This window comes from Falco cherrug, chromosome 12 (genome assembly GCF_023634085.1).
Source record: "Falco cherrug isolate bFalChe1 chromosome 12, bFalChe1.pri, whole genome shotgun sequence".
Lineage (NCBI taxonomy): Eukaryota > Metazoa > Chordata > Aves > Falconiformes > Falconidae > Falco > Falco cherrug.
The window spans coordinates 26,421,689-26,446,052 of record NC_073708.1 but is presented as its reverse complement, the minus strand read 5'-3'; the positions used below and the strand labels follow the sequence as shown (position 1 = coordinate 26,446,052).

The window sequence follows — 24,364 nt, the reverse complement described above, 5'->3', positions numbered from 1 at the left end:
ACTACAATTCTTTGCACAGGAATTGACTTTTGTGAACTGCACATTTAACCCAGCAGTGAGTGAGACGATCAAAATAAGTAATGCGTGTGGGTATTGTCCTGTGGGGTCCCTAAAGCACTCTGATTCTGCTTTGAACACTGTTGAATGTATCTTGTGATAATGAGTTCCACTATCTAAAGTACTTTCTTCTATCAGTTTTGATTGTGTTGTCTTTTAATTTCATTGCATGTGTCCTTTGAAAGGATAAATAGGCATGGGTAAATAGAAGAACCTATGTCTACATATTATTCAATCCCTTATGTACCTCTTCTGTATTACATCTTACTTTTCTCCTCTCCAAAGTAAAACAGTCCTAATGTTTTGTTTGTTTGCCTTTTCCAATACGGAAATCTTTCCATATCTCATAATTTGTTGCTGTTATTTGAGCAGATGTCTTCCTGGAATTCTCCACCATTATTAATGACAAGAGTATCGTACCCAGTGATGATATCTAAATAAAGGGCTCGACGTGCAGTAAGACACAGAGGTCTCTTCTGGCTGCTCTGTCAACATCAGGGGCTTAAAGTACGCAGAAACGGCTCTCTGACAACACTCGTAAGAACTAAAGCAGAAGGTGGAAAAATGGAAAGCTCCTTTATTTCCTGCATTCTTATGGCCAGAATGACTGTGCAGTGCCACTTTGCACCCAGAGTAATGCTTCCCAAGCTTAAGAAGAAAATCAGTCTTGGCTTCTTCGCAAGTGAGTCTCTGACCACATCAGTGATGTTAGACTTGCTCTCTGATCTCCAGTTTTATCTGGTCTAATCCTGTCTAACCCACAGTATTTTTTAGATTCTGAACTTTAGAATAGCCACTGTTTGCAAACCTGACTCTTTCCATTTTTCCCACTTTACCTGTTTTGTATCATATTTCAACAGACAGAAGCTTCTGAGGCCTGACTGTCATGAGCACTGCAACACTATGGTATAAATCTTGTGATAATTATCTTAAACTAGTGCAACCTCACTCTTTTATCATTTACCCTTGGCTGCAATGACAAAAATAAGAGCAGTATGGAATATTTTGACGACATCAGGGTTCTTCCATAGCAGGCATGTTGGAGGGCCTGGAGGACAGAAAAAAATGAAGCTCTTAAATGGAGGAGATTGCAAAAACCTCAGCATAATGCAAAGCTGTCATCCATGCTCTTTTATTACATGGAACTAAGTATAAGTAGCGTTACAAGAAGATTTACTTTTGTTAAAGCAAAGCAATTCATATGCTTTCACAGCAGGGAAACTTTATAGCAGTTAAAACCTCAGGTCTATTAAAGTACCATCCACTTTCTGTGGTTTTGCTTATCAGCTTTGCTTATTAGCAAACGGATTTGTGCTGCAAGTCAGGGTTTCCCGTTGTCTCCCAAATTCCTGCATCATTGCTCCCGCAGTGCAAATGTAAGAGTGCATCATGCATTTCATCGTAGTGAGAAGGTCCAGATGGATCTCACACTGGTGCAGAAAGGGCTGCAGAGGAAACATTGCAGCAGCAGCCTTTCTTTCCAAGGCCCAGCAGGGCAAAGTGGCAGAAACTGTGCAGACCAGAGGGATGGAGAAGCATTTCTGTGCAGAGTGCATATCCCTGCAGTCTACCCCAGATTTTCCTTGGTTTAACACAGAAAAGCATTGGAATTTATTGCTGCCTTATCACTTTGGAGAAGCTTTCTGTCCTGCCTTGCGCTTCTTTTGCAAGGGTTATAAAGTACTTCTGTTCCAGGGCACTGCACATGGATATTAAATTTTCATCACAAACATGATGCCATTTTTGATTTCGGCATTTATCTATCTTCTGTTCTTATATGGCCGCACTTACCATAATATCTCATACTTCACAATCTTTAACACATTATTTTTCCCTCTAAAAAGCATGTATATGAAAGGTAACCGAAAATAAGCAATAAACCATTTAAATACTGTTACCATCTGGGGCTATGGATTTTTGAGAATTTTCTTCTCATTAACCCTGGAACGCTATTCATAACCTTGAGACTGATAATGCAAAGGAAATTATTTTATCCAAGTGTCAACCCCTCCTTAATATATGTATTAGAGGTCTGTGATTCAAAAATGAGTCTTTTACAGGCCCCAAATACAGACTCCTGTCTTTTGCTCAGACAAAAAAAGTCACATTAATGAAAATAAGACCTGCATTTCCAGTCACTTTTTATTTCAAAAGATTGGAATCAAGTATTAGTAGTGGTATTTAATCCGTCTATAGATTTCACTATTGTCTGCACTGACATATTCTGTTCTCTGTATAGTTTCCTTTTTAAAAAAATATTTTAAATCAAAACATATTGAGAATGCCATTTCTTTCCAGATCACTTAGCACGATTCTTCTTTGCAAGTGTAAAATTAAAACAAAGCAAGCCATGGGATGCATTTGAGCCGCTGCTCTCTTTTGGAAGCAATTGAAATTGTCCAGAGTTCCTCTCACCATCTACAGCTGTACTTGTGAATTTGGAAATAATATGTAAAAGTTTACACCCCCTCACAGTACAAGGCTGAAATTAATTGCAGTTGCCAAAACATAAAGTCAGATTATTTTGGTGTTATATGTGTTTGTAAATACTCTGAGAACAACTTAGCATCAAAGATATTGGCATCAAAATCAGTGGCACAAAATCTGGATTTGTCTAGTAATGTAAGCAGGAAAGTAGGCATGCAAAGGTAAGTTTCAGGTATGTGTGTAGAGACATGCCTCTATAGATGAGACTGGTCAGAATACACCACATCCACTCTGCATCTCACCCACAAGGGACACTAAAACAGGGTCCTCAAACAGTCAAAAGCACTCAAATGCCTAAACCAGGATGTAGGTGAAATCCAAGCACACTCAAAAGCAAAAACCAGGTCAAAAACAAGTATGACAGTCCAGTCGTTTTTAGCTGTTAAACCCTGTTGCTGTGTTAAACTTCGTGTCCCCCTCTTCGGAAAGCATGGCTCTCCTGGCACCTTACGCAGGAGGCCCGGGAGGCCAGAGGGTTACAGGCACATCCGACCCTTGTGCTCCTTTCAGATGCCCCACAGCAGCGCTCCCCGAGCGTGCGGCCTGCCCGGCTCCCAGCACTCCGCCGGCCGCTTTCGGGTTCGCACCAGCGGCCCAGCTCTGCGCACAGCACCCGCCAGGGTGACAGGCTGTCCTGCAGGGCGCGGAGGGACGGGAAACCGTTCCGCTTCTGGCAGGCCCCGGCAGCCGCCCGCCCGCCTGTGACACAGGCCGCCGAGCGGAGCAGCGGCCCGGCCCGGCGCGGGAGCGCTGATGGGCCGCGCGCGCTGGGACGGGACGGGGCACGCGGCGGAACAGGGCATTGTGGGAAGGGGCAGCTGGCGGTGGCGCAGGGCACTGTGGGAAGGGCAGGCGCGGCCGCGCAAAGCATTGTGGGAGTCGTGGGGGAGCGCGGGCCGTTGCGGGAGGTGGGGGCTGAGCCGGCGGCGCGGTGCGGAGCGGAGCGGAGCGGGGCGGAACGGCAGCGCAGTGGGGCGGAGCGGGGCTGGGCGGCACCCGCGGGAGGCGAAGAGCCCGGCCCAGCCCCGCCGCGGCCCGCCCGCGGGGGATGGCGCGCAGGCGCAGTGCGCGCGGCCGGAAGGCCCCGGTTGCCGTGGCAACGGCGTCGGCCCCGCGGCGCGGCGGAGCCGGAGCGGGGCCGGGGATCCGGCGGGCCCCCGGCCCAGCCCGGCCGCCCATGCCGCGCACAGCGCTGCGCTGCGTCCTGCAGCTGGACGTCCGCTCGGTGAGTGCCCGGGCCGCGGGTCCCGCCGCCCTCGGCCGGGGCGCGGCGGGCCGGGCTGGAGGGGAAGCCGCGCTCTGCCCTTCCGGCGCCGCTTCCCGCCTCGCCGCTCTGCCTCAGCCGCCGACACCTTCTCTCCCGGCCTGGGGTTTCCTCAGGGAGGCTGGTCTGGGCCCCGTTGCCGAGCGGGGGGCCGCCCTCCGCCAGAACTGCCGCTCAGGCTGGCTCCTGGGCAGCTTCTGCCCCTCTTGTGTGCGCATCCTCCGCCGGCCCGACGCTGTGCCCCTGCTGCTGCTGGCAGCAGCCATGCTCCTTCATAGTTCTCGCTTTCCTGTGGAAACGGTCTTTTTTAAGAGACACTGATTTTAGGGAAGCTGTACGGTGTAGGAAAAGCACTCTTGAAAAAAACAGAGCAAACCCTCCCCCCAGGAAACAGCAGCTTGCACGTGGCATATGCGCCCCTGTGAGCGATGAGGTGTCTGTGAGGGGCTGGATGTGGCACTGGGCAGCTCTGAAGCACCTGGTTGCTACATGGGTGTGTGCATGTGTGCGCATGTGTGTGGGGTCAATAGGTGTGAAAGTGGAAAGTTTTTACGTTAATCGTGTTCCTTTGTGCACTTTGCAAAGTTTTCTACTTACATGCAGGCTGGGAGTAAATAAGAGTCTGTATCATGATAACTTTTAAGAAGTAGCTGCAGTAGACAGTGCTCTGTTACTCTGGTCGTTGTACACCCTGGTCGCTGTATTCCAGAGGTTAGACCTCCTTACGGGGCAAGTGCTGCCAGAATACTTGCTGCTGAAAGGAAAACCTGAGGTGCCATCCAAAAAATTCAAGTGAAGATCTTGAAAGTATGTATGGGGAAACAGACCTGGTATTCATGATTGCTCGGCCACAGTTGTTCCCAAAGTTGTGTGGCTGCTCTAAAATAGAGCTGTGAATTTCTACACATAGATGGTGAGGGTATCACCCTAATGGTGATGCTGTGCGGCCTCAACAGCTAGTGTTCGTCTTCATAATGCAAAAGCCTCCTTGTTCCTAGAAAGTAGATGTGCTTTCCTTTTCTACTCCTACTGCTGTGAGCTATTTGTGTGCCAGGAGAGCGTACAGGGAAGGTGTTCCCCCCAGGGTCAGGCTTCTTCAGTTGTTGGGTATTTGTTACTCACCCTGCTCTCAAGGCTACAAATCATAGTGGAAAAGGGCAGAACAGGAAATCGACAACACAGGTCTGGGTGGCCCTTCCAACACACGTGAGTCATTCAGTTATATCCATGCTATGCTATATAATTTCTCTCAGATAACCCTTTAACAAGTGTATTTAGTCTGGTTTTTGAACCACTTGTTTTTTCCTTTTTTTTCCCCACTGGAGCCTACTTCAGCATTTTACTCCTGTGATGGTTTGAAAACTTTCCAGCGTGAATTTCCTTCTGGTTAGTTGATGCCCTACTCTTAGAGAAATATCAGCACTGGTCTTTCACTTAAATAATTTTTTTTCCTTCCTTGGTGTTTGCTCTGTGGATGTATTTTTTGGGGAATTGTTCCATCATTCTACAATTGATCTTTATCAGCTAAAGAGACCTGGTTCTTCTGGTAGTATTTTCTGTGATAGTCTCACCAGTCTTCTGATCATCTTAGAGATGGGTGCTACTCTTCTGATTTGAATGTGCATTGATCAGGATCAGTATCGAATTCCGCATTCCAGATGGGATCACCCTGTTGCCTTAGGTGACGTCAGGGGAAAAACATCCGATATTCATCCTATATGTCTTAATAGTAGTCTCTTCACAGCTGCACAGCAGTTATGCTGTCATTTATTTACACACTCGTCATCTTCCCCTCAGAACAACGCTGAAGGTTAACCCCCTCAGTGAAAGCAAAAGCTTGTTAATACGCAGTAGGTGCATCTCCTGTCCATTACTGTGATCCCACAAACAGGTTTTTCTGTATCTTTTTCTTGACCTCTGATGATTTCTGGTTTTTAATTGGAAACATTTTATGAACACGCTCTGACTTCCTGTGTCAAGGTCATTAAAAATATTAAAATGCTTGAATCCCAGGATATATAGAGTAACATTTTTAATAGTAACCCTCAGCTTGATACCTCCCAGTATTGCACATTATTGATGCTGTCCTTTGACCAGTTCTGTACCACTTTAGGACTTTCATACTAACTCCCATCTTCTGCATCATAAGTAATAATTTCTCATGTGACACCATATGATATCCTTTGTCCAGAAAACAGACTTTCAAGAAAAAGTCAAATTTTGCTTGATTGATCTATTTTTTATGGAACATGCGCTGCTGTGCTTTTTTCTAGTCATGTTTCCCTCCATATCTTTATTCTTTAGTTTTGCATATTTAATCTGATTGATGGGGTTATAATTTTTCATCTCTCTCTTTCTGCCTCACGTGGCCTTATGTTTGTTATTTTTCAGCAGATAGTACTATCCTTGTCTTCATAACATAGGTTTTATTTATGTATAGATTCAGCAAAAAAATGACATTCTTTTAGAACCTAAGCTGACTATGATGGAGCCTTGCCTTGGCTCCTTGGTCCAGGCGTGCATATTGGGTAACTTCTGTTTCCATCATTCATTCTTTTTTTTTTTTTTTTTGCTCCTGTATTAAGTATCATTAAAACCAAGGAAAAATATTCAGTTGTGTTTGGGACATAGATATGTTTTCACATCTTGGTTGATTTATCCTACAACCACTTGTTTTCTCCTACTTCACTTTATTTGTGACTGAAGTCTTGTCCAAATTTCTGATTCCTTTTCCTGTTCTTTTACAATGCTCTGCATATTTCTCAACCCTCTTTGCAACCTATCCACTTGTGTCAGAAGCTCTGTCCTCTTTGGTTTTCCCTTGCTTTAGGATACAGATGAGGTTTGTTCCTTTTGACTTAATGAAATTCCAAGATCTTTTCCGATCTGATTCCACCGGCTCTTTGGTTTATCTCACTGCTAGCTTTCTTCATTTCTGAAAGACTGCTCTTCTAAAATGGAAAACCTTAGTTAAAGACCTTATTTGGTTTATCCTGCCATTAATTGAAATTGAATAATTCATGATTGCTCAGGCTGAGATTTCATTGTTATTTGTTCTTTTGAGACTAATTTTGGTGCCTACCTCTGCTGCTGGCATTTAGATTGCTTATGTAGCAACAGAATGAAATTCACATTATTCTTCATGCCATTGCTACATGGAGAATTCACAAATGTGGCAGTGAAGGTAGGTAAAGCTTTAAGCACTAAGATGAATTAATAGCATTGTGGATTACTGCCGGGTAAGGAGACTAAAATGGCATCTCTTCACACTGAGAAGATTATTTTTGCAACTCTTAAGTCTAAAATGCTATTCTGTCTAGAAGCTTGCACTCAGCAGAAGTTAATACTGTCCATTGCCCTTCATAGGGAACTCTTCTTGTTTTGATGGTAAGGGGCAATTAAGGGGAATTTCCAAGGCCTGCCTTTTTCATTGGTTACATGTGCAGCTACAGTTTTAGGACTGTGTGTTACGAACAAATGCCATAGGGGGTTGTGTATCAGTAGAATTCTGTTCTTTTCCATGAAATGAATTCACTGATTTCTTAATTGCTATTTATGATGTCCCAGCAATACGGCTGGTACACATTCTCCATCCTCCTGGGAACTGCAGCAGAGAAGTCCAGGGGAACAGTGTCCTAGACATTGATCCTATGTATAATATATCAACATATATCTTCCTGGTTAGTTGTAAGATCAGTTCTAACTGCAGCATTGATATCCCGCTTCCTTAGCTGATCCATAGATAATACTCCTACAGCTTTTAAAATGGTCCCTCATCCTGCCTGAACAGTTTTAAGTCAGATAAGAGCTTCAGTTTGTGTCTTAAGTGTTGTTCAGCTCCATGCATCACATACTACAAGATTTCGTGAACTGCAGTTATATACATGTCATTCATTTTTGGAGCTGGTTTAAAGTTACGTGAACAGGTAGACTTGGTGTTCCAGCCCAGGCAGTGAATTGTGCAGTTTGTCTCGATGATAGTAGAAGCACAAGTTCCCACGTGTGCTGTCTTGCCACACATGTTGATTTGTAAGAGATAGCCAGAATAAATGGCACCTGTTGTTTGCAGTTTTGCCCTCTCTGATGTCTTTAAACCTCTTACTTTTCATCTCAATAAATAGGCAAATATTGGTTGCCTTCTCTAAGGTGAAAGGCAGGAAACCCCAGCTAAAAGGGATTGCAAATTCTACAAAAATGTCAAGAAAAAAAGTGAGAACTAAGCTAATATGGCTTGTAGGATGTAGTTTGGGGGATCTTGCTTTGTATGAATGAAATCTGTCTCTCACTCCTATTCACATTTGCAACTGCATGAGTGTCACACAAGCTGTTTAATGCTTGACAGTTTGTTTCAGTTGGGGTATATATTATACTAGCACTTTTCTTGCAGATTTGAAGTCCTCATTTACATGGAGAGGAAACCCTTTTTTTCCTCTCCTTGGATATTTAGGAGTAAAGCACTATTTTTTTAGCTTATACTGCATCTATAATAATCTATCACACATTGGTTTCTGTTATTTCTTTCACCAGAGGCTGTTTTCCTGCTGTTTATATAGGTTTTTTTTTTTTAAATCCAGTTAGGATTTCTGAACTAAAATGTTCATTTGGGAGTTGGAGACTGTAACCAAAGCACTTATTTTAATTCCTGTCACTCTCCTCCTTTGTCTTTCTACCTGGCAATTGAAAGTCTGAACACTTTCTCTAGCAACCTTATGTTGGAAGAGACAACCTCATATTTATTATACGGTGATAAAAAGTGTGCAGTAGAACTGAAGTGAAAGGTGACAATTCTCTGGCTGAGTAATAGAATAAAACCACATGGCTTGGAGAAAATAGCAAATAGTTTTGCAATGAGTTATGTACATCCTTGCAGTGAAAACATGAGTAAGAACTTCTGATGTTCTTCAGAGCTTTAAAAACATGCCAACTTCTTACTTAAAGAACAAGAATTTTCCGGAGAAAGTTGAGAGATTAATGTCAGTATCTGGCAACCTAATGAGGAGCCTTCCCTGCCTTGAATACGGTCCAAGGTGGCCAAACATTTCAGACAAAACTTTTTGCCATGTGTCTGATAGGAATGGAACTACAGTTGCTTTTTCTCATGTATGTATTAGAAGGCAAAGGTAATACAGTATTTGCAAATAAACTTGCCCTTTTTGGTGGCTGGACAAAGTATGGATGTCTAAGCATATACATTTACCAGCTTCATTCTCTCTGTAGTTAGGCTAAAATTTGCATGGGTTTTTGTGTCTTGACATCACATAGACTTCATTCTACATGACTGTTCATATAGAACCTGATGTAACAGTTTTTCCTGGTCAGTCTGTACAAACAGAATTGCTTTGGAAAATATTTTTTTTTCACTTTAGTCTGTTAACATCTGACTCTTCGAGGTCAACCATTTCAGCCTTGACTATTTCATTTTTATCTTGAAAACAGCCATTACTTCTATAACTAAAGTCCAGTTTGTTTAATGAATGTTACTCTTACAGATAACTTGTCCCGGAGTGCTGCTGAAAGACAAAGAGGAACTTTATCTCAGTGTCTCTGTATTTGGGCAGTACAAAAAAACTCAATGCGTCCCTGCAGTGTTTCCACTCCTCTTTCAAGAAAAACTAGTATTTGAAAAGGTAAGATAATGTCAAGAGCTAATACAAGCCAAATAAAACCCATCCCAAACTCCACAAAAACTCACTGCAAAATCCCTGAGCACAAGTAATCACACTGAGAATGGCGTAGTGTTGTAACTCCTGCTTCTCTTCAGCACAAAGGAGGTATGTGCCTGTATTATGCACACAGTGACTCAAGAATTATGCGTACTGAATATTATAATGTATGATGAGACTTTTTAGGTATTTGTTCATATTTTTGCGAACTGTCCTTTTTCAGTGTCTGTTTTCCTGGCGTGGAAGGAACTGAACATTGTTGTTCTAAAAATTATGGCAAGGTGAAGAACAAAGGCTATACGATATAGGAGAGTCAACTTAATTTAGTAGAAAGATAGAATAGCAGCTCAAGCCTTTTTGGTGACATCTTTCTCCCTTTGAGATACTTTTTTCATGGTTTGTCACCAGAATTCCCAGGTTGGTACTCTGGCCTTATAATTTATAGTTGTTTATCACATATTCTGAGTCCCTACTAGCTTCATTATTAGTTCCACAGGGATAATGAAACACAGTATCGTACAGATATGATCCGGCTTCTTGACTACCTATGAATAATAATACTTTGCCCTTTCTAGTTCTTTTCCGTTAAGCATCCCCTAGCACTTTGAAAACCAGGCTGAGTAAACATCAATGATGCTCTAGTGATGTGGGTGAGATGCAGTGATAATTTCAGCAGCTGCTGAAGAGTAAAAAAGACTATAGTTCTTTAAAGTTGAACGTACCACAAACTACTTGAGGGAAAGGTACTGAATACTGTTTTCAGTGTAATTTAGGGGAACTCCAAGACACCAGGATCTGTTTACAGAAGAGGTGAACAAGAGAGCTGAGAATAGTATGTCATCTTCAAAATAGCTGTTAGTGGTCTAGATACTTGTGGAGCACCAGTACGTGATGTTTTTTAGTATTTGGTACCTTGAACCGCAAAGTGATCTACACCACTCTGCTGAGACTTTTGTACAGAATTAGGGGGAAGTCTATTACCTGCTGAATATCCAGTGCAACAAGCCCGCTATTCCTTGCTATCTATTCACATGGGATTCAGGTTATAAAAAACCCTGAACAGTACTATCTACATGGATAGTCACTTCCATGAAAATGAAGCTTAAAGCATTGCTTATATATTAAAGAACATATTCATCATCTATCAGAATTCTAGTGCATTCAGGAATTCACCTTTCTCTCTTGAAATTTTCTCAGACAATACTTATCTCTACATGTTCAACTCTTCACAATACCTCCTAATTTGAATATGGGGAGGTAACCCTGAATGGCTAGACAGCACGTGACAAGAACTGCTAGTTTTCAATGAATTTGATCATGTACCAAATTATAATTTCAGTTTCCTTTCCTTTTTCCAGTGGGATAGGACTCTTTGTAACCATCTTGTCAAGAAATAATATTTTTTTTCCCTTCTCTTTCCCCAGAGGTCCATCTGATGACATTAACTGTGTCATTATTATTATTTATTTATTTATTTATTTTCCAGGCATTTGCTGATATAGTTGATCCTGGAGACCTTGTGGAGTTACTGGAATGTAGGTTCTGTTTTTTATGTATACTGCATTGTATGCCTTAATGTCATGCATGTATGGGCTCGAAACATCCAAAATGTTTTTAAAGTATCTGATACTTTTTTCAATCAGGAGCCTGTTCTCTGAAAATCTAGTGGATAACCAATATAGTATATCATGTACTAAATCAGTAGGACCCTGGCACTAGTGGGTTTTCGGTATAGATTTGTTCTAAGTTCAGGCAGAGTTTTTTACTATCTTTGGTGACTAGTAACTTAACCAAAATACTGTTATCTAACAAAATGCCTCTAGAAATGTATGCTACATGCTTTAGAACAGGAAAAGGGTAAAATGTCATAATTAATGAAAAAGCCAGCTAGTTTTCCAGATAGGTAATGGATTCCTTTATCTGATCATTTATTTGATTAATTTTCAAATTATGTAAGCATAAATCTTTGCTTTTTTTTTTAATTATTCCTTTCTTTTTTTAAGAAAATTACTTATTTTGCAACATATGGAGCATAATGAATTATAGTGAGACAACAGTGACCCTGAACCCAAACTCCAGGAATATGTTTCCTCATACTGGGAGTTACCTGAAAAAGTGGCAAAACTTGCATCATCTTCTTTAAAAGAAGGACTCATTTGGCAGCGGATAGAACTTACCAAGTTCCAAGTCACATTTAGAGTTGTCATTTGTACACCGCTAATGCAATTGTATTCATCTGTGGTATTTATGCAAGCTGTTTTTAATTTTCACTTGGTGGTGGTTTAATGGAAATAGTGCAGCTAAGTACAGTGCTATGAAGCTTAAATCAGTGAGCTGTTTCTCTTGTTTTTTGACTCTGAGAATTACTTTCCATTTTAGGTTTTTTTAACTCACGGAAAAACTTTTTTACTTTGTAGATGACACAGCAGTACTTGAACTAATACAGCTTGTTCCTCCAGGTATTGTATGTCTCTTCATAAATTATGCAATGTAATAGGTGAATTTCCATGAGGACATTGCCCATTACAGCACAATCACTTTTTCCAACACACAAACAACATAGAAAGCTCTTCAGCAAATAGTCCTCTGAATATAAAATATTAATAGATCAAGAGGATCTCATTCTTGAAAGAGAATAATAACTGAATATTGAAATGTACCATACTCAGACTTAGAAAAGTGATAATATTTTTAAAATGGAAAATAAACTGGAATCATCCAGTGCACACTTATTAACTGCATCACAATTCACTTGCAAAGTGGCTGTCTGTGAAATTTCAGAGTGCATAATCTTGCTCTCAGAATGACACTTTTTTTCCCTTCCATTTTAATGGTGACCATTGGGAAAACTCTTATCCTCACTGTAAGTATTATGGGTCTCCTGGGATATGTGAAGATAATAAATAGCGATTTGTCATACTTCTGTTATTGGTTTGTGTGATTATAAAAATCTATTTTAATGAAATTCAAGTGTTCCCATGAATAATGTAAATCTGCGTTTTATTGGAAATAAAGTCAAGTTTTAAAGAGGACTCATTTGGAAACTGTGGTATTAAAAGCACTCTCACTTGTCCTTAGTACTTTCAAGGAAAAGATTGCACCTCTCAGGTGACTCGCCACACTGTTTACTTGAAGAAACGTACTGAATGTGGATTTTTGTCGTGGGAGGGTAAAAGGTCTTGCATAAGGAATTTAGTTTCAGGGGTCAAAGACAGGTGTGATACAGCCCAACATGAGCTGATGAGATGACTGTGCTAGCACAATATAAATTTGTTTATAATATATGTTCAAGGTTTTTAAAATATTTTTTTTAAAGTAGCAAACCAGAATAATAGAAAATCTTGAGATAAAGATTTTGATGTTGCTTACATTTCTTTCTTACTACTCTGCCTACTATTAGCACTGCTGTTAGTATTCTGTAATATGGAATGATACAGCTTTCCATTAGGGATTGGCTGCCATTAAAAAAAATACTGATTTCTTCTGTGGCATGGAAGGGAAAGAAAGAGGAAAACTACTGAAGAATTGTCTAGAGAAAACTTCTCATATGTCTCTTACAGCACAGTTAACACAATCTTCTTTTATTTTTACACAGTAACAGTGAAACATACTTTCAGAGTAGATTCTGCACATTGCTGCTGCTGATTTAACTTGATGAGGTTATTTCCTAGGGTGATATGATTTTTAGAGCCATGCTGTTAATTTGTAAAGAACAAAATTTATCGTAAGTTTCAGTATGGTCTTGTGTGTGGCATCTGTACTACATGGCTTTGTCTATTTTCCAATTAAAGTATATATATTTTCTTTTTAGTAGGGAAAATTCTAGCTACGTATGAAGAAAATACAAGAGATTTCCTGTTCCCTGACCCTAAGCTTACCCATGGGCACCACGGTTTAGATCGTGAGATTTTAATGAAGAGGTCCTCTTCTTTTACAGTGAGTGAATATCTTTGGATTATATTTGCGATACAGTGTGTTTCACTGAAGAAACCCCTTGAACTACTTCAAATGAAAAGCAATTACTTCTAACAGATTTTGCCATTTCAGGTGTTGAATGTACAAATCCACACAGCTGAACTTTGGTGAAGGTATAATCTTTTTGAAAATTCTTCAAGAAATTATTTAATGTGAAAAAGTTAGTTTCCACTTGGTTTGCAGTGTGGCACCATGACGGACGGGTCTTCCATTCAGTTTAATCTGTGGTGCAATTGGTAGTTGAAGGGATGCAAGAGAAGAGGAGATGTCGTATCACCACCACGGTTCTCAACAGATAAACCGTGTAACCCTCCTCCTCAGTCTCTCTTTGTAGCATTCTGTTTCAGACCATTTTTGGTGCTGTTTAGGACAGTGACAGTCAGTACAAATTTACAGTGCTATGCCATCTGACCTGTAGCAGGTAACTGAAATTTAGCTTACTGCTGCATGACTGTTTTTCAGTTCCAAAGCCTGTTTCTTATGGTCTGTTCAGGACATTCACGCTTATTTAATAACTAGTCTTTTCTACAGTTTCAAAAAAGCTATGATAAACGGCAACTAATTGGCAGAATGAGTGCAATGAATTAATGCTAATTTTCTGGAGATAAGGGCTCAAGTACATAGTAAATGAAAATGAATTAATCTCGCACTGCCCTTTCATAGAGTTTGACTGTTGAATCTTAGGTGTCGGTGGAATAACTCAGAAAGGTACTTCAAAGATGATGGTGCTGATGTGGGAGATTTGTTTTGAGGTTTGTTTTGTTTGTCTTACTTTGGTTATGTTTTACTGGTGGGTTGGCAGGACATTTGGATTGGGAAGAGAGCGACTCAGTTGCCCTGTCTGTTGTGACTGGATTAAAAGCACATGGCAGGAGGGAGATGCTAACTTAGAAGTCATTGGTGTCTTTTAGCTGGTATAATCTTTCCCCTGCAAGGGCAACCTGGAAATTGCCCAGTCACTTGCAAGTAGAAGTGCTAATTTGATATGTAATGCTGTGTTACATTTGAATGAATTAAAGCTGTGATTTTGCCATAGCAAATATCTAGTTCTGCAGCAGCTTAAACTCTACCTGCAAAAATAAATGTTATTTTTGGCCGTACCATCTCTTTCATATAGCTTATCCTATGCATGTTAGTGGTGGCTGGAGAGGGAGTGGGACTGTATTGCTTTCATATTACTTATAGAATAGGTGCTTTCCTTGTGCTGAGGAAGGATAGATAGGGAGGTAGTAATAAATGAGGTGGTATTGGCAAAATTATTTCAGATTTTTTGTAAATGCAGTATAATGAATCTTTGTAGAAGCAGAGCCACTAGAGAAGTTTGAGGGTTTTTTGTTGGACTGAGGCCTTCAATACAAAAATTAAGCGGTTTCTACTGAAGAGAAGGTGGCATAATTTGTGAGCTGTGAGAAGATGGGACCAGAGTCATTTGGATGTGTAACTGAATAATGACATTGTAGTACCTTTAAAAAGTTGACTGATGTAAGACGGAAATGTACTTCTGTGTCCTTGGGAGCAGTGTAAATGAAATTCATCTCTGCCCAGGAACAAGGACTGCAGAAGCATCTGTTGCTGTGTTCCATCTCCATCACAGAAGGAACAGTTTTAAGAAAGGATTTTGACATAGTGACCCCATTTTCAGGAATAATAAAGAAGCTGTGTTTGATGGAATTGGAGGGAGGATCCCAAAAAGTCTTGTGGTTCCTCTCCTCACTTGCCAAATGGGATAGCTGTGAGAGGATTTTTACCTCCAGTAGAAATATAATCTCAAATGCCTCCATCTTATAGTGTATCCTAAGCTTTGCTGGCATGTATCTCCTGCTAACTCTGTCGGTACCGAGCGCTGAATATGAATGCTAAGCAAAAGGGAAAGTGTTAAACAAGGTCGTGAGAACCCTCACGTTATTCCTATACTAGTCAAGCCATGTTCTTCCCACATGAAAAATTATTTATAGCTAGCTGAGATGTTGAGTATTTTTGACTGACAGCTGTGCTTCAGTGGCACTTTGATTCCCAATAAATTTTCCTTTTATTAAAAAATAAAGGTAGCAACAGCAAGTTTACGGTTGTGGAGTTCAGATAGGCAGTGACAAGCGGTGTCTGATTAACACTGCTAATCTGCCAGTTGGAAGGAATCCCAAGTTGAGAGGATCAGAACTCCTCCAGAAATCTGGCACTTGACTGATAATGTCTCTGGCTAAATGTCTTATGAGGCTTACAAACACAATACGCATACAAGATGTGCCTCAAGTTATCTCTCCTGGTCCAGTGTTGCCCAGCTGAGGCTTTTTGCTGGCTCTTCTGTATTTCTTTGCAACCCTTGCCTTTAAGAATATGTTTAAGCTTTGACTGGTGATGCTTCTTACAGACGTTCTTATCTCCGTTCCCCACCCTCATGCAGTATTTGCCATGTTACTTATAACAGTTTCTTTTTAGTCATGCTATTGTTGATTAGCATACCAATACAAGACCTTCTATTATATACATATATACTTTTTTAAGCTACAGGCTTGTACTCACACACACCAAAAGCACATAGTAGATTTGGTTTTGAGCTTGTGTTATAAATGTTAACCACCTTTACGGTTTTCCTGTGATCAAATTAATATTATGTCCATATCACTTCTATGTAATGACTGGTAGAGAAGGACTGATAAGCCTTCTCAGGGCTGCAGGCACTGCTGAGCCAGAGACAGAAGAACAGATCCCAAAAACTTTCTGGCTGGGTTTTCATTCACAGATATGTTGGGGGCTATATGGCAGTGTTTATGTACTACCGTACTGAATATCCTTCAGCAACCCCTAATTTGGGAACTGCAGAAAACAGAACTCCTCGGATTCTGTTGGCCTGTAAGTTACCTGCCTATGTTTGCAAGTGCCATCTCGTATTCCCTCTCCACAAACTATTTCTCCCAAGAAACCATGGTTTTGTGTGATTTGTGCGATTATGTTTTTTTTTTTTTAAGCTATGAACCTTTAACAATTCTGAAATTATTCCCAGTCTCTGTAAGAGCAGTAGGTGCTCTGTTGTTGCTTTTTATAGAAGACTTACTAATTTTGATGTGTCCTTTTAAAAATTGTTGATAGCACTTGACAATTCATTAGTAATAAAAATGAGCTGATTAAAGACAGTCAGCTTTAAAATCTCTTTTATATGCCATAACTTGACTTCATTGGATCCTGGACTATGTTAATTGCTATGATTGAGCTTTCTTGGCATTTTTGTCATTTCATTTCCATATTCTAATCTGGGGCCAGATCATATTCTCTTATGGAAAATCAGTGTTTAGGTAGGTGGTGGAGAATAGTTTGGCTCAGCAGTAGTCTTCACTCATGAAATTCCTGGTAATACTTAAGAATGTAGGGCAGAGCCACAGACAGACCAGCTCCTTTTCATTTCTCAGTGATTCTGTATGTTCATGTGCAAATGCCCATGCACACAGATGCCTCGGGGCAGCAAACTCTGTCCATGTGGAAAGAAGAGAAGGTAGAAAGTTCTAGGGACACTTGGTTCTGTCTTTGCTTCTGCAGAGCTGTATAAGATGCACATAGATGATTCACGCTTGTTTATAGCATATGTGGCCTTTAGTTCTTTTATGCCTTTTTTAATGTTGCTGTTTTGGGAAATACCACTTGTGTCTCGTAATCTCTGCCATTTACACCCAGTGATTTTTTTGTATGTTGGCCAATTCTAGCTAAATTTAACAGGAAATAGAGCTCTCAGAGGTATTACGTTTCTAGACATCGCTGCAGTAAAAGAAGATGAGTTGAACAGAAACTGTTAGCTACATAAAGATGAAGGGACTTGCTGGCCATTAGTATATGTGTGCTATTGACCAGGAGGCCCAGCTGGGACCCACTGATTCCAAACTGGTCAAACTAGGGCTGCCTCTTGGCAGCCACATGTGTAAGAGGAGACTGAGAGAAAGTTGTATGTGGTTATAGAACATGGGAGACAATCTACAGAAATCAGACTTTGCTCTAATGGCTACAGACTAAAGGGTATTCTTGATCATATTGTTAGAAATTTATTTTATTTGCAGTGTAATTTACTTATTTCAAAATGTTTTTACAAAAAAGGTTGCACAATTGAGACTACTTATAAATAAGTTCCCAAAGTTAGTGTTAGTGAAACTTCTAGAGCATGACTGGAATTTTTATTGATGCTATATAGTATGGCATGAAAAATCTTTAAAAGTGCTTTTGACAAAAAAATGTATTGAAATAAAAGTCAGACCTTAATTGTTGTACGAAAGCAATATAATCATGTGTAATTGAATTGTCAGAAATGCAAATGTTAGCATCTTGACATTTACCATTGCTGTTCTGTCTTTTCTAATTATCTTTATTAAAGGCTGAAATTAACAAAGGAAATGGCTGAAAATTAGGAATGGTTTGTTACATTAGGTGACATTTACTTCTTTGATACCCTTTATCTTGAGTTGGAGCTTGATGTTCAATTATTGTCTCTCTTCTAGGGAATTGCACCAAAATTGAGATTTTCTACAAGCTCCCTTATTACGCAAAGTCTGTTAAGCCTAGGAAGGAGTCACATACAGGTTAGCATAATTTAATTGTTTGCAATTTAATTTCTAGATTTAATATTGATAGCCTTGGTTCCAATTTTTGCATGTGCTGCTCACTTCAAACTTTTCTCATTCTTTTGTTGTGGTTAAAGCAGTTATCATGGGTGCTTGACAACTTGATTAAATTTTTAATCAAGTATGAGTAAAGAGTGGGTTTGGTGCATGACAGTAAACGCTGAGAGTTCCTTGAATCTGAAACAATTATCAGCTGCTATGTTCTATGATCAGCTGAAGTGTCAATCCCTGGTGTATTTGTAGGTGGGAAGATGCCTTTTCACCATTTCTCACTGACACTTAAAATTAAGGACAGTGAAAGCTAGGTGAAGTCAGAGAAGGTACATTATCAAAAACAAACCCATTAATTTAATTGTTTTCCATAACAGTATCAGTTACAGTAATGGAAATGAAGATTATGTTGAAAAGACTGTCACCAATATTAATCTGCAAATGCTGCTTCTGCCATGAGCAAAGTTAAAGGTGAAGTAGCTGAAGAGACCTGTGGGGGGAAAAACCCTCTGATGTGTTTGTTCATTTGGTAGTGCTCTTTGGTCTCATGGATCGGAATTTTGGTTGGGTTTGCTGTCACATAAAATTACTCTTTTACATCCTCCTTTTTCTACTATATTATTGAAAATGGTGCAGCATCATTAGAACGGAATGGTTGTTAGGAAGGCTTGTGTGCAAAGACAGTTAGGTAACTGACCAGTTTGTGGCATTGCTGATGATCTGAGAAGATTCTTTCAAATTTAGCAAACGAAAGGTATTGAGACGCTTGGATAAGGAATTTAAAAAAATCAGTGACAATTGTCACTGTCAGAAAACTAACTTCACTGAAGGTGACTTCAATAAGGGCAGTTTGATTTAAAATTTAAGATGTCCTTAAAAGTACTGAATATGTTATGAATGGCATATCAAATTTGCATGTGTTGCATTGAAGGTCTAGTTTCATGATTGGTGTAAGCCAGAAGAAGCACAGCCTACTCTGGTGAAATTGAAATTAATCTTAGAGAATTAGGTCTGGTTTTGTTTGGGCCAGTTCCATACTCTGGCTGGCTACCAGCTGCCTCAGTGCTAGTACAGGCGTGAGAAGGACGGTGCTTCTGAACAGTCTGTGTGATGCCAGGTTCAAACTATGTCGATGCGAAAACAAACACGCAAGCTCAGCCTGGTTCGTGGCTGGGTGTAAAGGAAAGGGCTTGAAGACAAGCTGGACGCCGTTTCTGGGGTCCTCAGAACTGAAGGAGTGCATGCAACATTCAGATTGAAGACTAACGTTAACTTTCTCAAGCTTGAAAAGATACTTCTAACAGGAAGGAAAGTCTTCCCATACCATTTTTATTATCTTTTTTTATAACCTGTGAATTTGGGCCAGATTTGACAAAAGAACCTAATTATCCATACTGCAGTATTCGAAGTTAAAACACGCTGCTGACTAAGTAGCCCGATAAGAGTTGTATAATCAGGAGTGTCTTGACCTATAAAGCTTGTAGAGTAATTGAATGCTCATTGAATGCCAGGAATTACAAAGGAATGATAATGTATTTCAAACAAAACTTCAGTGTTGGGAACAGTTTCCCTGAATTTGAAATTGGTCACCAAAAAAGTTATTTGGAGGGGGTATCATTCCTGATTGATATGTAGGCTTTGCTGGCGACAATAACAAAACCAACAGCACCAACACCATCCTGTCTGGTGGGAAGGGAGGTGGTGAGGTTGTTTCTTCACTTTCCTTGATTCTGCTATATGTAGGTATTTTGAAAGTAGTTATCGACTCAGACTTAAGACAATATTTTTTATAAGTTTTAGCTACAAAATCCATATTTTATATGTCAAGTGCCAGTTGTACAAATAAAAAGCTGCTTTACCTCTTCCTTTGCAAAAGTATTCACATGATTTGAGAGGATCTTTGGAAGATGGCCTTTGAAGTTGTTGGGGGGGGGGTTGTTTCTGGTTTTTTTTGGGGGGGTAGCTTTTTTAACTAAACATAGCTTCTTGATCGTAACTCTTTAAAGAACTAGTAAATTCACTGTGATCCAAGAAAATGCAAATTTCAGAGAATGTAATTGCACTTGTTGTGAGGCTTTAGGCCACTCAACGCATATAATTTAAACTATTAAGCAGGCTTCTGTTTTAATTTATGTAATTTATTTTAAAGGGTAGGAATTCTAAAAGTTTAAGAAAAGTGTAAACAGATGAAAAAAATGTTTCAAATCTGTGTATGTCCAATCCAGGTAAAGCTTGTTTAAAATGAACTTGTGACAAAATTCAGTTTAATTTTTTACAGTCTCTGTACAGTAACTGTGTGAGAAAGCTAATTGGGTAAGTATCAGGCACTTAACCTTAACATCTAACGTGTAGTAATGTGTGTTTTAACCTCCTTCTGGTTTCAGAGAAAATGGTAAATACATTTGTTGGTTTTTAAATTGCTGTTTGATTATAGTTTTGTGAAGGGAACTTCAGCAGACATGGCGTCTATTTCTGTTAAAAATATTAGTCCCCTGTTTGCATTATTTTCAATGATCTTTGTTCTGCATGCTGTCAAACCAGATAATTTCTCTTTTTCACTTCAGGGTGATTTGAATTGGGTACATCGCTCAACCCCAAATGGAAAACTGCAAACAAAGTTACCAAAGAAAAACACTCTTTCACCTGAGAAAAGCGGGCACAGCTTAGCAACAAAGAACTACGAGCAGCCTACAATAGCTTCTAAATCACGTTCTCCATCTCCATACACAAAAAGACGAATGTGTGAGCTATCAGAAGAAGCCAGGCAACGACTGGCCCATTTAAACCTTGGTCCTTATGAATTCAGAAGAGAAACCGATAAACCTCCATTTGTAGTTAGACGGGTTTGTATTCTCTCCAAAGTGCTTCCAGCTTAAGCTCAGATCAAATATTGTTCTTTCACTAAATACTCCTCCAAAAATTCATTCAGCTCTTAGTTTAGATGAATAATTTTTCTCTTCTTAACAGTCTGTCACATAGTGATTTAAATGTAAAATTAACTAAAATAAAATTTCTTTTATCTGCATTAGTAACAGACAAAGATCAAATTCTTTCATGAATATCTTGGTTAAATTCTCTGAGGCCCCATTCCTTTTCTTCCAGCACACTAGACAGGATAATAGGTGTATAAATTCAGCTTGGAAGTAATTGATATTAGTATTAGAGATTCTTGAATAAGACTTTAAAGAAAGAGTGTCTAGTCACATTATGAACACTTACACTTCCTCTCTTTCAACTTTTTTTATGTTGGCATCCTGTGATCTTTGAAACACTTCCTTTGCTCGGAGCTACATCTCTAACACTTTGACTTAGAGTTCGTAACCAACGAGACTGTAGCATCCGCATAAGGACTTTTTGCTAACTATGTATGAAAAATTGTTCTGAAATTAGGTACTTATTTAAAGAAACTGTGTTTAAGTGCTTTAATACAAAGGGGCCATATTTCCCAGCCTTTTGGAGGATAATCTTGTATTTTTTTTTTTCCTTGTAATTTATCTAGTGATTGCAACAGTCCTTTATTTTTAGAAAACTACTTTGAATGTGTCGGGCAGAAATGGGATTGTTCTGATTCTGTGCTATGACATTATCATTTGTCTACAATTTTGGACACTTGTCACAGCCATTTGAGATAATTAGTGTTAATTAGTTTACTTCTCACTTTATTTAATTTTTCCTAGTTTATGCACAAATGGATTAATAATATCTTGTCAAATTTTAGAATTACTTTCCAAGTTTTATTCTACATATATCTTTTAGAAATTTAGAGTAGGTATTAATCATTCATCAACTCTCCCCCCCCCCCCCCCCCCACACACACACTTTTAATCAATTCTTCTGGATTTTATCTATAGGTGAAGTTCACAGTTTAATTATAGCATCTTTAAACACTCATTGTTGATTTTGATTGCACCATATCCTGACTGTTATGGCCTTTCTAGATTGAGAATGCTCCTTTTGGGGCATCTTTACTGCTGAGGACTCTTTTGGCCTGGAGATTTTGTGTTACATGAAGATTTAAATCAGATTGTGATAAATTTACCTTTTTTAATTAGGAAGAGATTCAGATCTTTCTTGGTGAGATCTGAACTGTTTGGAATAAATATGAGATACCAAGAATTGTTTAAAAAGACGGCAGACATTGTAGATGAAGGAGAAACTATCTGCATTTTTTTTTCTTTGAACAATATGATATTCAGAGTTTTCTAGATATTTCAAGCACTGTTTTAGTTTTATGCACAGTAATGCTAATAATACACATAATAGGAGCAAAGTGTTGTGAAAATAGTTTTAAGTAAGAACCAAATATTTCAGGAAGGACTAGATGTAATCTTATGAATGGAAACAGAAAAAAATAGGAATTGATACATCTTATACTGAGCATTTTAACAGTATTTTTGCCTCAGGTTGAACAACCAAGTCCTGGTATTAAACTTCATACCTGGTGTCCCATGCAAGAAAGCGCAGCTGAACCCTGGACCAGGATAGACCATGGTCAGTATTTTCTCCTATATATCTTATTAATGGTTTGGGTTTTGGGTGGTTTTTTTTCTGCCGTAGTTTAGTGAGGTTAATTTGTTTGGGGTGGGTAGGTGGTGTTTTGATTTTTTAATTCATTACTAGAAAGGCTGTCTATTATGGAGAAAAAGCTGTTCTTTCTTCCTAGGAACAGGAGGAACAGTGAATAGGCTACTGCTGCAAAAGGTGGTTTTGATTAGTTCTTTACTTCATGAAACTTGGAACGTAGTTCTACATGATAGGAAAGTAGGAGTAGAAAATACCAAAGCCCAGGCAAGTGCTCTGTTTCACTCCACCTGTTTTGATGAGTTGGATAGTGGAGCAGATCTGCACCACAGTCTGTAGGTGCGTTGGTCAGGCGTATTGATCACTTTGAAGTTCAAGGGCTCTGTTGCTTCAAAAATTAATGTTTATTTCAGCAGTATTTGTGAGTAGTGGATCAGTGATTTACCATTATTAATGAGCATCCAGGATGTGCTCCAGTATCTTCTTTGACAGTAAGTGAGGGTTTAATAAAAGGTGCAGGACCAGAAATTTAACGAAATACCCTAAAACTTGGGTTTATTGTATGTGTCTGACCATATGAGGATTTTACTGAGTCTCATCAGTATTTGTTTGTTATGTGTGCTTTGCCTCATTTTTACCACACCGTCTCACTAATTATAATTTTTATACAGCAAATCATTATGAACTTGTTATTTTGCATTTGTTCTTTGTAGTAGCACTGGCTTCAGGATTTTAAAAGTTTCACATTCCCTTTGGGGTCATACTTAGCATTTAGCTGGATAATACAGCAGGCCTATTATCATCCGATACCATTGCATACTTACAAAATGACTTGGTGGTTTCTGGCCAGCGGCTAGGAGACTAAAATCTACCTCACTATTAATATCTAGAGGATTCACTGGTCACCTGCCTATGTCTTGAGGCTTAAATATAACTTTTGAAAAATCCGGAAAAATTAGATTCGAATCCTAATTAGGATTAAAAATCTTAATATTGGCAGTAGAGTTTATTCCTTTTTTGCTTGTATACAGGTAGCTAATAGAGGAGTGACTTTACATTGCTGTACAGCATCGAAGTCCCTCTTTGGGCTTGGGTCACAGTGTGAGGGTTGTTCAGTACAGACTGATACAACTGATCAAGAAGGCAGACAGAATTTAATGTCAGTCCCTCAGGGATCAGGTGCATATTCATATTGGTGAAATCCTAACGAGGTGTGGACCTAATAGTTTCTCCATGTATGTATCCATGGGCTTCATACTTGTGTTTGTGGAAGGAAGGAAGGTATGAAGAGGTGATAGGAGGAGGCAGAGGTGTGGTCATAGGGAAGCTTGTTCAGAGAAGATCATGAGGTAGTGTAATGTTCATGAGAATTTCGGGGAGTGGTAGAGCTTGATTTTTATATTGATTTGGGCAATTAATAGCTTAACGAAATGTGCCACTTCTGGCTATGCAAAAGGCGGTGTGTACACTGATTCATTATTATAAACATTGTATTCCATTAAATGTGGAGTCCTTGCTTTCAGCTAAAGAAAGTGATTTCCTGGAATATTCTGAGGAGATTTAGGATTTCACAATGTATTGTAAAAATAATAATAATAATAATAATTTTAGTACTGTTTAGGAGGACAGGTAAGGTATTTTGTAGAAGATTTCATAAAATTTAGGACATTTGGATTTTCCTTTTAATTTCCTCTGAGATGCACCTTTTTTCTTTCCCCAGATCCTTCTCTTCTTGGCAGCTACAGACCCAAGAAAGCCAAAGTGAGTACTATGAAGTGCAATTGTTTACACATTGTTTCTTGGGA

The 24,364-nt window shown here is 39.4% G+C and overlaps 1 protein-coding gene across 3 annotated transcripts in view; it reads left to right on the top strand.

Annotated features, from left to right (window-relative positions):
* The first annotated feature begins 3,592 nt into the window (after positions 1-3,592).
* Positions 3,593-24,364, top strand: part of SPATA6 (spermatogenesis associated 6) — a 45,616-nt gene continuing 24,844 nt past the window's right edge. Inside the window, exons 1-9 of one of the 3 annotated variants that reach the window (XM_055724577.1) lie at positions 3,593-3,769; positions 9,298-9,435; positions 10,958-11,006; positions 11,889-11,930; positions 13,286-13,407; positions 17,925-18,005; positions 20,603-20,881; positions 22,442-22,529; positions 24,280-24,320. In XM_055724577.1, coding sequence (XP_055580552.1) covers positions 3,593-3,769; positions 9,298-9,435; positions 10,958-11,006; positions 11,889-11,930; positions 13,286-13,407; positions 17,925-18,005; positions 20,603-20,881; positions 22,442-22,529; positions 24,280-24,320 — 1,017 coding nt within the window. Of the gene's footprint in view, positions 3,770-9,297; positions 9,436-10,957; positions 11,007-11,888; positions 11,931-13,282; positions 13,408-17,924; positions 18,006-20,602; positions 20,882-22,441; positions 22,530-24,279; positions 24,321-24,364 lie in introns of all 3 variants that reach the window. The other 2 variants (XM_055724576.1, XM_055724578.1) reach the window with 2 other exon arrangements.